The 16,292-nt window shown below is 39.7% G+C and overlaps 1 protein-coding gene across 3 annotated transcripts in view; it reads left to right on the top strand.

The window, feature by feature from the left end:
• vti1a (vesicle transport through interaction with t-SNAREs 1A) overlaps positions 1-16,292 on the top strand; it is a 109,567-nt gene that overhangs the window by 19,281 nt on the left and 73,994 nt on the right. For all 3 annotated transcript variants that reach the window (XM_034558254.1, XM_034558255.1, XM_034558256.1), the window contains exons 4-5: positions 1,452-1,529; positions 13,227-13,311. In XM_034558254.1, the coding sequence (XP_034414145.1) occupies positions 1,452-1,529; positions 13,227-13,311 (163 nt within the window). The remainder of the gene's footprint in view (positions 1-1,451; positions 1,530-13,226; positions 13,312-16,292) is intronic.

The following is a 16,292-nucleotide window of genomic DNA, read 5'->3' as shown; positions in this document are numbered from 1 at the left end:
CTAATGGGTTTTGTGGTCTGGGTCAATCAGGCCCTCCGTCTTGTCAGTAATTACTCCAAAGAACTGTGGCCCTCACCGTCACGATAATAACAGCCAAATCACATCAGCCATGACTTTCCACTCAGTGTTCCAGATTATGAGGAGAGACAAATAAAACATTAAAAAAATCAACTGGCTTGATTGTGATTGGTTCCAAAGTTATTTCAATCAAGAAACTTGATATCATCACTCATGAGGTTAGAATTGTCTTTTTCAAGTTGGATTCGTGCTTCTTTTACTGAAAGGAGCATCAAAGCACTTCATGCAATAGCTTCTTCAAACTTTAACCGATAATAGAAAGATACTGGGAAAGGGATATTGTATTTTAGGAAAGGAATGCCCCTACCAGGTAATTGGTGTTCCTTGACTGATTCTCTTACTTTGTTTTATTTATTCAGAGTCGAGAACTAAGTAAATATAGAAAATAGAAAGAATTTGTGTTGAGAAAAAGTGATATTTTCATTCCTATGCTGGTGTTTGTCTTTGATTTTACCCACCTCCTGCAGCCCACCTAGAAACCCTGTCAAGGCAGTGAGAGAAAGCGAAGGAGGCTTAGTAAACACTTTCTGTGTCTGCTGCTGGTGTGTATTTAGTTTAGAGGGCATGCCAAGAGGCTGTTTTTCCATGGGTCGGGCGTCTGTAAACAAGCGGTACAACGGCAGCCCACTCTTCGACAATTGGAGGTGGCACACTCTGAAGTGTGTATGAAAAGTGTGTGTGTCTTTTTTTTTTTTTTTGGACATGGCAATCCCTTTTTTTCTAGCCTATCTGGAGACGGAGAGAGAGAGTTTGTGTTTGTCTGTTGGAGAGAGAGGCAACCCCAAATCCGATGGGCCGCCAATGGGTGATGAATTATTCCCTGTCTGAGTCTCAGCATTGGTGTTATCACAGAGCCTGCTACTGCACTGGGATGACAGCGGTGACAGCCCCCAGAAAAGATTTAGCTCTGACAAGTGATACTTCCTCATAATACATCTCCCTGGCCCTCTCCTCTGTCCCCCTGTTCCACAATCTCTCCATGCGCACAAGATGAGTTTTTTTCCCCTTCAACTTATATTTGTTTAAGTGGGCAAGGTGGTGGGGGTGGAGGGGTCTTTGCTGTCACTTCTGTGGCACAAGTGCAGTAGGTACAGTAGATCACCTCAGTACGTGGGTTGTCGTAACACACACGCACACACACAGACACACACACAGAGAGAGAGACGCTCGCACACACACTCACAAGCTGCATGTGTATGACTCGGTTTGTCACCAAGTTCCATTAGGGGGCTCTCGTGCTTAAGGAATGCCTGTTGTGTTCTTGCATCAACAATCGTACTAAGCCATATTTCCCCACTTGTTTTCTCTTTTTGCTTTCCCTTTCCCTTCTCTTCTTCTTTTTGTCCTTCTTCCTCATCCTCCTCCCCCTGCAGAAAAGGTCACGTATCGCCTACAGTGATGAGGTGCGCAACGAGCTCCTGGGGGATGAAGCCAGCACCTCGGAGAGCCAGGTGAGGTGCTAATCAGGGGCCCAAACGACAGCAGTGTGGGTGGCTGACTGGCCCCAAGGGTGAGAAGGTGGGCCCCTCATAGCGGCCATCAGGAGCTGAAACCACAGTATTGTCACCAAGTCATGCGGAAGCAACACTGTTTAATGCAAAGCTGGGCAGCCTGTGAGTGGGCTCAGGGCATGGGACCAGTGTCAAGCCAAAGCCAGATTGTGAACAACGCACATGCACAAGCTTACACACACGCACGCACACCTAAACACAAACGCACTATTCCACACAAATTTAAATCCCAAAACCCGGCCTCCTCACTCCAACCGTCCTACAGCTGTTCTCCAGCTGGGTGTAGACTTAGGCCAATAATAGATCCTCCATCGAGGTCCACACGCGCACACACACACACACGCACACACACACACACAGAATTTCTGAATGTTGTTCTTCAGTCTTTCTTTAAACTCAAAGGGTGGTGGACCTGCACAATGCAGATACTCAAAATAAATGAGAATGCAGGTCCAAAATATATTTGGTGCAGTGCTGTAAACGAATGATCCTTTCACCCCTAAATATATATATATATTTTTTAATTTATTATCAGCCCTTAATCAAAACATTCTTATTCTATTTGACTTGTTTATGTTTTGTTCTATTAACTATGAACAATTCACAATTGGTTAATTACAGATGATATTTAGTTTGAATATCAGTTCAGCCTGTTGAATTCAAGCAGATAAAGACCACATATGTGTTTTTTATTCATTGTCAGCAATGTTTACAAAAGATTAATTCGCAGCAGTTGTGAAAGTGGCAATAAAGAAGAAAAACAATTATCTTGAATTGTGATCTTAATTGAAAAATATGACACATGTTCTTTTTAACTTAAGTTGTTTTGAATAAATGGAGAACTGCATCAAAACAATGATACATCAACGGATTCAGCAAACAGCGTTTTAACGTTTGAGACACACTTACATATTGCTCACCTGCACAGCTGCCACTCATACGCAGCCACACTCAACTATGACCAAACGTCTTTTGACTAATTATATATTACCTTTACAATCGGCTGTCAACTTGCAGGGGTTACTGCGTCTCGAAGCTCACACAGTCTCACACACTTGCATGCAAATAAATACTTTGCATTTGCACAATCAAAAAAAGAAAAAAAGACAAAGATGAATACTCCAATGCACATGTGCACATTTAGTCCCACAGTGCTTCATGTGAGTATATTTAGACAATTCACAGCTCAACAAAGCTAAATAAAGTAATAATAAAGTCGTCTTTTTTTTTTTTTTTACATTATTACCATTTCAATGATGACCCATGAACTAAACATCTTAGACGCATATGTATCAAGAACCAAGATCTGTAATTTTAATGCATATTCCCTGCAAATTAGCAAGACACAAAAGTGCCTTTTTCTGCAAGTTGGAAGGAGGTTTGCTGTCAGAAATGTCACGTTTGAGATTCTGAGGACTTCTATCAAAATCCTGTCAAGGGAAAGAAAACAGATCTCATTTCATTTCAAATCTTATTTCCCTTTCATTAAACATTTATCCCAAAATATTGAAAAGTAATATTTATTAATGTAGAATTTACAGATTTATACAGAAAATCATACAAAAAATGTGTCCGTATAGAATTTATATTATGGAATGCTACATTTATATTCTAAATTGGGGAAATTGCTGTTTTATTTTTATTTTCAATTTTTTTGTATTCTTAATTATAATGATAAAATTATATTATTTTATGTCATTATTCTATTCCTGAATGAAAACAATAACATGTTGTTATTTTGATCCATGCATGAACATTCAGAAAAATCAGAGGTATCAGAATGGGACATTTAACTCTGTGACACTATTCATAACTCGTTCTTAATTCTCAGTTCACATCAAAATAATAATCTAAATTATGAAATGACCATGAATAATATTAATTACATTGAATGAATGTTAAAGGTATAAAAAAGTATTTTAGCTGAAAACCGATTCATTTTAGGGAATTTAGGCCAAATATGCTTCCCTTAAATATACATGTGACACTTTCCTTTTAATTTTTTGCAAAAATATCACCGCAACTCTAAACTTTAATATGTTTAAAATGTACAATATCAATTATTGCATTTTGAAAAACACTTTTATAATTAGCAATTCTAATGTCTGATGTGAAACTTAAAACATTGGATTCCACATTATATCTAAAATACACACACAAAGCCTGAGAAAGAATTCATGCTGTTGCCAAAAGCAAAGTAAATAGATGATATACGTTTTCCCTTTTTCCTCCCAGGTGCGGTGTTTACCACATTTTCATTTTAAAACTTGTGGAGATAATACTTGTCTTGGTCTTGCTGTGAGTGGAGTACTCGGAACTTCAGAGTTTTTTATCTAACGAGACGTCGGTGATAGGAGAGGGGAAAAGATGGTGGGGGCCGGGGCAAGTCGGTCAATTTAATTCCTGACGATCTGAAAGAGGTCAGGATCATTTCATATAGCCCTGGCTGAGCAGATCATTACCAGTCACAAATCTGTTGGTTACATGGCAAGGATTTATAGCTAAGTAAATAGGGAACTGTCATAAGTTCTGAAAATGGCGTATTGGCCCTGCGATAATGGCTAAAGGACGATTTAATAGAGTTCGGCATTTATTTGTTATCTGTATGCGGACAGAGACTGAATTGGCACTATCACTCGTTTTTTTTAATAATGTGGTAGGCTACCATTGCACATTTTCTCCTTCTGTTTCCTCTGCATGCAACACACGCACAAATGTTGGTGCGCACACACGCACCAACACCACACACACACACACACACACACAGACGCGACACACAAAGCAGCAAATGGGCGCACATTTTTCACACACGAACACTATACGGAATAGTTTCGATTTCAGTCACAGCAGAAGGCTTGGCCACAAGAGATTGTGCTGGTTTTAGCCGGCATGGACCAGATTTTACAGGCTACAAAGGAAGCAGATTACCACTTGTATCGAATTCCGTATTGGATAAAAAAAAAAAAAAATCTTTTGTTTGAAAAAAAAATAAAAAATTGCTGATTATCATAACAGAAAAATTGCAGCAGTGCAATTTTGAATACTGGCTGGCATCACAAAAACACAAGGCAAAGGCGCTCATGCAGGAGTAATTATAACATTTACAATATTCTGTATTTACGGCTCTATATCTCTTGAGCAACGTGAGCATCGTTGGCGTGCTAAAGAATGGATGCCAAAGAAAAATAAAGCTACACGGGAAGAAACGAGAAGCACGGCTCAACATGCCCCTCGTATAATTTTAACAAATCCTCCACGAGGACTTGCAATCAGTGAGGCAGCACAAATGAGCTAGAACAAGTTTTGTTTGGTACCCATTGACTGATGGCTGAGCTGGGGTGAGGGATCGCAGAATCTGCTGGGTTTTTTCAAGCCCCAAATAAGCCCATCCACAGTGTAGTTTTAAACTTTGGCCTCTTCAATAATGCATTCTTCGTGGGGAGTTGCTGCTCGAGTTGGAAAAGACAGTTTCCACTCTTAAGTGCGTCTTGTTGCTGCCGACATTTTCAAGGGAAAGAAAAAGAAAAACATGCAATTATACTTGTTTACCTCCCATATTACACATATGAACAATATTTTTATATCTGCAAATATTGTGGCGAAGTGTTTCTGTTTTTTTGATTGGTGGGAAAACTAAAACGACGCTAGAACTATTTTTGTGATGCCTTTTCAAAAATATACAGGGGGGAGGGGGGAGTGCAGTGACACATGCACGGTTGTAATGGGTGAAGTACTTGATATTTGTGTTTGTGTTTTATATAGTATAGATTCCTCATGAATGTATTACCATTTGACACATTTCTTCGAGTGTGTTTACTAGCGGTGTAATATAAATAGAGGAGACAAATGTATGCAGTACAGTATTGATTTTTGTTGTTTAGGATTTCTCTATAATAAGTGCAAATGTTTCATACTAGTTTTACTATACTTATTCTGGTCAAAAGAGCTGGTAGAAGGAGCTAGTGGTTCAGTTTTTGACCGGCAGTTTTTTGTTTATTTTAACCTTAAAAGCAATCACGTTTTTATTTCAAATCTAAGAACTCTCTTTTTATATTATACAAAATTATTCCAGGCTCACAAAATTCAAATAAACAGCACGAGTAACAGTGGCCCAGAGCCTCTCCTAATCTTGAATGTTGGTCAAGAAATGTGGATAAAAAAAAAAAGAAAAGATGTCTCTAAAAGGCTTGCAAATCAAGAAATGTGTCCTTCCCCCTTTTCTGCCAACCGTGTTGCTTTCCCACGATGAGCCCCAGCCTCTGCTTTCCTTCTGCAGCGCTCGCGTAAGAACAGGCCAGGGAAGCAACCTTTTTAATTGTGATTAGGCATAATCAATGGCAAATGGGATTATTTCCCTCCCTCAAATGTCTGAGATGCAAGGTTTTTCCAGAACTGGGAATAGGAATAGCATTTCTTATTTACTTCACTTTAAATTTCCTATTCTCTGTCATCAAAAATGTATAGCTATGCTAAGATTCATTTTTCATGATCTGTGGCTGTCCCAATAATACGCTGCACTGTATGTATATACAGCGGTAGCGTCACATGGCTTTCCATACGTATTCTAAATGCACCTTCACTGTAAGCTGCATGAAATATCGACAGGATATCAGCATTGATAAACAGTGGCTCAGCATTTCTCCAACTCAGGCTCCAAAGGACACACATTTCTTTTCATCCCTTTCCAGAGAATTCAGCAAAATGACAGACGCAGTTTAAAAATGTCGAGGAAAAATATATTTTGTAACTGTGTTGACTATATTTTACTCACTTTCTTTCCCCCTTTCTCTTGCTATATCAACTTCTGTGATGTGACTTCCTTGATAATGTTAGTTGATATTGCAAGTCGAGCGATCCATTCTCTCTCTTGTTTAATGTGACAGCGCCAGGACTTGATCTTTGTTTGTTCAACAAAGTCAGCCCGAGCGGCGTGTTTATCTCCGTTTAATGCATTTGTCTTGTGATTTCCAAATGCTAAACATGCAAACGGATAAATCGTCAAGGTTAATTCTGTACCCAGCCACATGACTGATCTTCTTCCTGTCGTGTTTCTTTTCCTTAAAAAAAATCTCTCCTTCACTCTCTCTCCATCTTTCTCTCTTCTCCCTTCTTTGCTTCCACGATGCAGTTGATAAAGTTACGTGAAGAGGTAAGTGCTTCAACAGTTACAATTCTGCTTTCCCACTGACATTTCAATTTGCTCTCCTCTCTCCTGTGGAAAATGTAATGCAGCTCATTTGGACACTTTTTTTTTTTTTTTTCTTTTTTCATGTCTGATTGAACTGCCAAAGATAATGAATTCACTGAAGGCCACTTTCTCCAGTTACCTCAAATACGATGAAGATTAGATATTATTTCTGATACGACTTTTTGAAGGTAAATATTGGGGAATAAAGATAAACTTTAGAGTATCTTCGGTAATTTGGTCACTCTCAGTTCAGATCTTGATCACATTTTTAGTTTCAAGAGGGATGGGCTGCTTGTAATATTTACTTTACCTTCATTTTCTTGAATGGAGCCACATAAGTTGCTAAAAAAAAAGATAATAATAATAAATTGAATTGAGGTTATTGTTAGTGATATAATGTGTTTAAATGTTGTGCTATACATGATGTCAGACAGTGGTTGTTTTTCTGTCACCATTGCTTTAACATCACCACCATTGCCATAGGTTGCTGAACTTGGTTCATATGTGTAATGAAACTGTCACTAAGCGTCAACTCCAATGTTGTTGCTCAACTAAATGTGTTCAGACAACAAAAATGTGAAAACATGTTGAACTGTCGGGTACTTTTATTTGCTGACTTGTAAATCATGTTTAACATAATTTTAGTTTATCAGATGAAGTTTGTGACAAAGCCAGCAGACGTCGTAGTTGGCTTCTTGCTTTGATTAGCTTACCAAACGCTACTGTAAGGTTTTAGAAATTATCAAACCGGTAAGAATCAAAATTTATTGGCATTAATTATTATTTCATTAGTTTACCTAACACTGATGTTGGAATAATATTGTGGTTTCTTGAACTTTTATGTTGTTGCAGTACCTGTAATAGCTTTAACTATAATACGCATGCTCCAATTGTCTCCACTTCACAATTACATACACTTTAAATTGATTTCATTTGCAAAAAACAAAACAATTGTAAATATAATATTGGACTGCCATGACAATTGTCCATTTATCATGTTTCTTTTAAGGCTGAAACTTCAACTCTAAACAACATTTAGATAAATGATCTACCAATCATTTAAAAATGCCTTAATATTGATTTAGTTGTCAGAAAAGTTGGTTTATTAAGTTGATACCGTCAGTTTAGAGAAGGTGCATTTTCCCTCTAATTGAGGCAGATTTAATTGTCTTACTGTTTCTGTAGTTTGCATTATATTGCTGGTCCTTTGAAGCATGAATGTAGTTATAGTTACAGTATGTTAGTAAATGTGCCTTTTGAGTGAGACTATGTTCAAAAGATTCAATTCCTATCAAAGGCTCACCATTCACACCAATCCATAATTTAGAGCGCCGACCTGGCCTATAGATGCCATGTTATCACACTTTTTTCTTTTATTTAGCTGTACTTTTGTTTCCCCTTCTTCTTCCCACCCTTTTTGTGCATTTCCTCCTCGCCTGAGGGTCAGAAGACAGCTTGTGTTACCTCACCTGTCTACCTCCTTGTGGAACGGACCGATCTGTGTAATCGGGCTTGATTCTGCACCATCTTCGCCATTGCACTTCTCCATTGCAGGCTTTTACCCCTCTGCTCTTCCTGCATTTGAATCAAAGGCTGGCACAGCTTATACACACTTAAGCCTTGCTTTTAAAAAACTATACTTTTTTTCTTCAGCTGAAAAACATGTTTAAATATTTAGCACCCATATTCACAGCTGTTTGACACTTGTAATTCCTCGTCTTACAAGTCCCAAACAAACGGCACAGAAGATCACACAGTCAGTCTGAATCACAGCTGTCATCATTATTCACTTTGACTCTCCCCCACCCTTATTGAAATAATAAGGAAATCATCTGAACTTTGGAAAATGGTGATAGTAACCGCCTGTGTTTGATATTGAAAAAAGGCAGGAGAGCGAAAGAAGAGGGGAGAGATTTCTTTTGAGCTACAGCTGCATTGTTCTGGGGCTCCCTGTTAATAACTTACAACTGAAGAGTGTTTCTTGACGCAAAAAAGCACAACAAAAAAACACAAGATCTTTGTTCAAAATGTAGGTGTCAGATGAAAAGGCATACATGCATAGGCAGAAACGGTGGTGGTGGGGTGCACCAGTGCACTCAGACATGCAAACTCTTTATCATATATTGTATTTAAATCTTTCGCTAGAAGGCTCCATGAGACCATCAGATATGATTTTGATGAAATCCTTAGTTTCAAGGTAATTAGTGGCAGATCTGAATTCTAAGCCAGCATTTGGATTTTGAAGAGGCGTTGGTGGAAGACTTCACGATGGTGGAACTGCAGAGGTCAAGCCTTGATATGGGATGTTGTCGCACAGTTGGGGCTGGAAGCCACTTTGCATTTCCTTCGCCAAAATGCTGACAGGCATGTCTGGGATTGGTTGTTGTGTGATATTTGAATATTGGAACAATATGGCTTTTCTGGAGAATAAGAGTCACCTCATTTTTGTTTGTAGACCTAATATGAAAACTGTGACGATGTAGTATAGGATGTTTTAGTTTTCATTGTACATGTTCCTTTTCATTATTTTCCATGGTGTCGTTTTGTGTCCATGGCTGGATTGTTTCATTATTAGGGCCATCACAGTGGGCCATTACTGGATTCTTAGTGGCTGATCTCTCACCCTTTCCTTCAGGTTCTGTCACCATCAAACTGGGGGCGCATTATTCTAATGATCACACACACACATAGACACCACCACTGCCGCCACTACCCCCCAGCACCCCCTCTCCCACCTCACACCCCCACCCACCCACACTCACCCTCCCCTCCCCCCGGCCCTAAAAGAAGACACAACGAGAGAGAGAGAAAGACAGAGAGAGAGAGAGAGAGAGAAATTCAGGAGGAGAACGCTTTGAAGTGGCTTTTCCATCGCAGTGAGTCCGCCGGCCGTCTCCCCGAGACGTGTCACCTTTGCCGTAAGGGAATAGGAAAATCACGTTTCGAATGGTAATGATAACATACTAATCACTTGAGCTCTTTGAAGAACCCGGGGAGTGCGCTACTCTGTCAGTATCCCTGGCTGCCTCATGCTCCCAGGCACACACAGGCACTGCAGCCATGGTCTAGGTGTATAAGCTTAAGCATTGCATGTCAATACGTCCCCTCTGATCCGTAGGCTCATTATAGCCCAAGCTTGCTATCCATTTTCTCCCACGAGCACGCTGCCACCATCTCTGCTGGTGCCACTACAACTTCCACACCCAGGTAACCCCTCCCTGTAACCCCCCCGCCCCACCCTTCACCAAAAACACACCGCACCTCGCATCCCGTCCCGCTCACCGTCTCCTTATCGCTTTTCTCCTGCCAGCAGCCCATTTTACCACCCATCCACCCACCCGTTCTCCTATCCCTCCATCCTCCCCCTGCCCTCCCTTTAACTATTGAAAAGTATCTCTGCAGTTTTAAATGACATCTGTCAGCGGCGCGAAGAAAAGGGAAGTGAGGGAAAGAAAAGAGTTCAGAGGGAGTTTTCTCCTCCCTGCTCTTTTCCCTTTCCTCTTATTGTCAAACTTTGAAAAGTGTGTCGTTGACTTTTCTTCTTTTTTATTTTTTTCCCTCCACGTTTTTCATTTCCTCTGAGTGATTAGCTGGTACACATTTTGACAGCCAAACCCAAACTGGAGACTTCACTTCTCCCCCTGTCCCCTTCGCTCATTTGATGGGCATAAACCCTTGTCAGAGAGGCGAATGTCATTCGTCGGGTTGTTTTTGAGTGTCAAATATGTTACATCTGATCAGTTTTTTAGCATATTAGAAAGGCCATCAAAACCAACAACATTGGAGTAAACATTTAAGCCTTCCATGTTTATGCTGTTTATAACCCTCTCTTCTGAATTCAGTCTGAATTTAATCAAAGCTGGGGCACTACAGTGGACAATATGGGGCTGTAGATGTTGTTTGGAGCTATGTGTGTTTGTTAGATAGGAAACAACCATGAATCAATAGACTTTATTGAGATTATACTGTGCGTCTGCCTAATAAAATCGATTGAACAATAGCATTGACTTCCCTTTAAGGATATACACAACACTTAAAGGTTATCTTTTAAATACACCTAGATCTGTGGCTGAAAATGTGTAAAAAGGTGAAAGTAGTCCAGTCAATTTCAACCAATCAACCAATTGAAATAACAGTTTTGTCAATATTTGAAAACTGCTAGAAGCAACCATGATGGTGAAATGGTTTAATTGCACTGAACTTCAATATAATTTCTAAGCATTATTTGAAACAAAGAATGATCAAACAGATGCTCCCATGATTAACCTCCTTGTGATACAGTGCAGCAGAATCTTTTAATGAGAGTTGTAGTTTATCAGATCTTGGGAATTGTATTAAAAACATACAAGGTCAGAAACACAGAAACAAACCTAAAGGGCAACGTCTGTATTTTTCAACCATTGTTTCAACAATGTGGAAGTGACTTAGTTAGACACAATGACAAACTCACCGGATCCAGGGCAAGGTAAATAAAACCATTTTATTTCTCTGTAGGGTCCTTTCCATAATGTTCAGATACTTAACATAACAATCTGAGTCTGCTAGTGGCAAAAACAAGCACTTTTAGCATTGACGGGGGGGAATTGCCACGAGCGATGACATTGCAGCCCTTTTAGCGGCAACAGTCTGCAGCATTCTTTCTCCAAACCGGACCAATTGCTGTGGACATTAGTCACTTTGACACATATAGGGTCCGTGTTGGAAAATACAGAAGTTACCCTCTATAATGCAGATATTTTGCAAACGCCTTAAAACTGTTATGTTTTCCCAATGACAGTTACAGGTTGTGGGGAACTCACAATTTCGTGGGGGAAACTGTCCAAAACATTTGTGAGGGGAAGGGGAACCTGCATAGGGAAATTGTGTTGATAAATCATCTAATATTGACATTTTTAGGCAGTTTATTGCAACCACAATCATAATATCAGTCATAATTAGGAAGCCTCTTTTGTCCAATGAATTAAACAATGTATTGTAGAAAACATTATAGTGGGTATTCCCAGCTAGAGATGTTCTGCTTTCTTTAAAAATGACTGACTACTTATTGACTAACGGTAGCTGAGATAAACATTTTGGGTACCTTCATCGTCACAGTGGAAAGGATTGTGTTCAAAACAAATAGGAAACCATTGAGTCATTGTCAAGTAACTTCAACTAATCACTCACGCCTGGAAACTCTTTGTACAGGTCACTTACATATTCCACTTAATTCAGAACAATATAGCACACATTGTACTGAACGATACAAATTGTCAGAAATAGACTAATACGCATTGTTGTCAGTATAAGCTTTTGTGTAAATGGTCCCTCTTTATTCATTTTTATCTGGATAACAAGAAACTGAAATATTAAATAATGTATATTATTATATATGTTAATACTTGGTGCAGTAATTGGATAGGTGAACACTATGAAATATAAACATAATGGTAGATTTGTGCATTTAAGACAACCTAGTGTTAGATGAAACTCAAGGCCATCACTCACAGATCAGATATGTATTGCCTTGCTTGTCAAACATGAAACTAAATAGAAAATAAAACTACTGGTTCTCTGCTATCTAAGAAACTGCTGTAATGTATATGTTTACACATTATATTAGAGCCCTACCTAACACCTTGATACTCAAACATCCACTTTGAGAAAAACCTATTTAATTATTTATGAAACACAATTTTCTTGATATGCTGTCTGAGCTCCATGCTTTCAATGGGCAGCCTTGTCAATTGTTGATAGCTGTGAGTAAAGCGAGGGGGGATGCAGTAACTCATACATCATGAATTGTGGTATTTGTCAACTCATAAACAAGGAGGAGAAAATACATTTGATGGTTTTGTTTAGGAATTATTACATTTTACATTTATAGTGATGTTCATTTATTAACATGTATAACACTGATGGATAGTTATTGTTAGTATTATTATTCATCAAGAATTTAGACATTTTTATATGTTGCATTACTACCCACAATTGAGGAGATAAAGGTTGAATTCTGTCTTCAATTTCTCCTTTTGTTTGGAAGCTCTCACCTGGACCGGATTTCCTTTTAACTGGAAAGCATCAAATTAAATTGCGTTGCTTCTTAATTTGCTCCGCCTCCCTGCCTTAACTTTCCTCTGTTTGCAGCTGAAGGCTGGGAAACAATACCAGGAGGCAACAAACCTCAAAGTCGTTGTTGGGTTTTATGTCCAAGATGAGGCAGCAGCACCTCTTACATTGTCAGCCTCAACATACATATGCTTGATATACCATCAGCATATAACACATTGTCATCCATGAAGGTTATTGCCAACCTGGCTATATTATGTGGTTGCTGTGGATGTGGTCTGTCTGTTTAGGTGACAGTGTTGATGTATTTCTTTGAAATGGGTCCCAGCCCTCTCAATCAATTATTTTTGTGTTTGTTTCTCTGGTTTCATTTTTTTTTCTTTTCTCTCTATTTGTTGCAGAGAGCGCATCTGTTGGACAACACAGAGAAGCTGGAAAGGTCATCACGGAGACTGGAGGCCGGCTACCAGATAGCAGTAGAAACTGGTAGGTAGTGTGTTTTGGATTGGGTTAGGAAGGAGTAGGGGGGAGTTGGGAGGGGAGTCAAGGTAGTGGTGAGGATGAGTGAGCGACAGCAAATTGTCTTGCTCATATGCGAGGTGGGTGGATGTGTGTGTGTGTGTGTGTGTTTGGGGATGGGGGGTGTGTTGGGGCGAAAAAAAAAACCTCTTTCCTTGACGCCTGATGACATTTTCGGGAGCACATCAAAGGCGAGCCAGGGAGAGAGAGAGATGTACAGGCAACAGATCGAGCGCCGCCTTTTCTTGCTCTGCTCCCAAAGAAAATTCGTTTGCTACGGCTGTGTGTGTTGTGCATGTGTGAAAGAAAATGTGTGTGTGTGTGTGTGTTGGTTGAGCGAAGGTGTTTTTTTCCTCAAACAGACAGGGGGTCTCTGAAAATAAACAACGTCAGCGTTCCTCCTGAAGTTCTTAATTCAGGAGTGCAGAAGGAAGACAAAAAACATAATATCACATCCTAAATAAACCATCCCAAAAAAATAAAAAACACACGCACACAAAGTCCTTTTTTCCTCATTATCAAGGATGGTTTTTATCTTAAAATAGGAAAAAAGCTCATTGGGTTCTTAAATAGATTTAACCAGTTAGCATATTTTTTTCTTTTTCCTGTCTTCCTTCCTGACAGTCACCACAGTATTGAGGCACAGTGTATTCCTCAGAGATGTATCAAAGCTCATTCTTGAAGTATCAACCAGCTTTCTGTGGCTTCCGTTGTAGTTTTGAAAAAGTTTGTCAATTTACACTATAATCGCGGGGTGGCTGGCGTGCGCGACATCGACAGATTTAATAATTCAAGTCAAGGAAGGTTCGCACACAGACCACCAGCTTTTGATGTTCTCTGTAACTTGCATTCACAAATTCATAAATACAATCTGCATTCTCTGCTTAAAAGTGTTGATTCAAAGGCCTCGGATGATCCTGCCGTTGTCTGAGCTTCTCGACTGTGTCAAATTCTGCGACAGCCGACAGATTTTTAATTCTACCCAGTTGTACCTTTTCACTCGTGCGGCTCATTTTTTTGGAAAATGTTTTGCCTCACAGCTTGGTTGGTGTTAAAGAAGTGGGCCGTGGCTTAACAGTGTTCAGTACCTCCTGGGCCCGGCGGTTTCTCTTTCCGTAGTCGGCCACATGCCCCTTGACCCTGTACCACCGGTGGCCCTCTCATCCACTGTGTGTGCAGCTAGCTAAGAACAATGCTCGTTTATCCTGCCTTGGTCCCACACACTTGGCTTGGTCCACAGCAGCTGGGGGTGCGTTTGTGGTTTGGTGGGGAAGCTTCGCCCCACGTCTTTAATCCATGACCCCTTCCTTTACTCTGCTGTCGATACCAACCCTCCGCTCAGATGCACAACCTGAAATGGCAATGGCTCCAGGTCAAACAGGGAATACATCTGCACAAAAAACATGGATACACAGGGAATATGCACTCCTCCACGAGACTAATTACTATATATGCCGAGCTCTCTAATTTAGCAAACACGCTGGGCACAAACATCAGGTAGCCATGTTTACCCTCTGGTTTATAAGATCTGACATGGTTAGTGTGGTCTTTTAATTTAGGGTTGTTCACCCATCTCCAATTATATATTTACTCTTGTGGTCCCACAACGAAAAATCGCGACACTTCCAAGACATCTTTATGAAATACTGCACTATTTATTTCAGAGTCCTGCAATAGTTCTTAGAGTATTGAGACACAGGATTTGTCCTTTTGCAAATACTAAACAGTTTATTTCCATAGGCCAATAAAAGCTCAATTTATTGTAGTTCGTTCTCTTCCACATCAATAAATACAAAATAATTATATAAAACAACTCAAGAAGTGCACCACGCTTTATCCGTGCACATTCATGGCATTTCCAATTGTTGAGGAATATGCTTTGAGTTTCTAAACGCAGAGGTATGGCATCCATGGACGCTAAACACAAATAATTAGAGCATCAAGTGATTCTCCAATCAGACGCTCTCTAGTCATATTGAAAATTATTTTCTTGCCGCAAACCTCAACGCTTCCCAGACATCTAAGATGTACTTTTTACGGAGCGTACTTTAGCATCGTTATTTTCTAGTAATTCAAAGTTGCATTCTCCATCGACAATGACATGGTAGCCCTCTGTAATTGACCAATGGGGGAAGTGGAACTAAAAGACATTTTATTTCAAAGAGACAGATCCTGAACAAAGAAATGGCGTAGAAACTCAGCTTTGGCCCCTTTTCTCTTTAGCGTTGACAAAATATCTCTTAATGACCAGGAACAAAAAAGCCAGGATGCTTCTAGGTCACATTTAAGGGGAAAAAAAAGAGTACTCCTAGTACTGAGAAAAGATAAATCTTCACACAGTACCATTTTATCAGATTTCAGCATTTTTTTCTTCCCGTCCATTCTCAATGTCTCCAGTGTATTTAGCGAAAACAAAGGCCTGCCAAAAGCAGTGAGAGCCCTCAGAGGGATGTAGAGGAGACTCTTTGGACACGCAGAGCTATTTACCACACGCACCCTCAAGAACCAGGGTCCTCTGTTTGTCTCATAAATAAAGTATAGAACTTCATTAGTGACTTAAAAGCCCAGGCATAGCAATAAGCAGACATGGGGGCTAGCCCAGTTAAAGGGGGCCCTAAATAAAGAGGGAGGGCATGCAGTTAGCCAATTTAAAGACATTTGAGTCAGGGGCATTTGAAATGCCCAAAAGTGGAGGCTTGACTGATGTTAAATCAAAGACATGCCAGATTTTTAGTCCTTCCCTCCACAGTTGAAAATATATTGAATGATTTATGATTGCTTGTTTAGAAATAGATAGCATGTCAGATACTGCATCTAAGTTGCAATGATTAGCTGCTCCACCTTTTTGATTATTATTCATTGAAGGAAAGAGAGTTACATACTGTTCGACAGTTCATACTCCATCAAAAACTCCTGCTGAATTTTCCAGTTCTGCTAATAAAAATGCA

Source organism: Cyclopterus lumpus, chromosome 19 (genome assembly GCF_009769545.1).
Source record: "Cyclopterus lumpus isolate fCycLum1 chromosome 19, fCycLum1.pri, whole genome shotgun sequence".
NCBI lineage: Eukaryota > Metazoa > Chordata > Actinopteri > Perciformes > Cyclopteridae > Cyclopterus > Cyclopterus lumpus.
The sequence above is the reverse complement of the archived record's forward strand: the minus strand, read 5'-3'. Positions and strand labels throughout refer to the sequence as shown.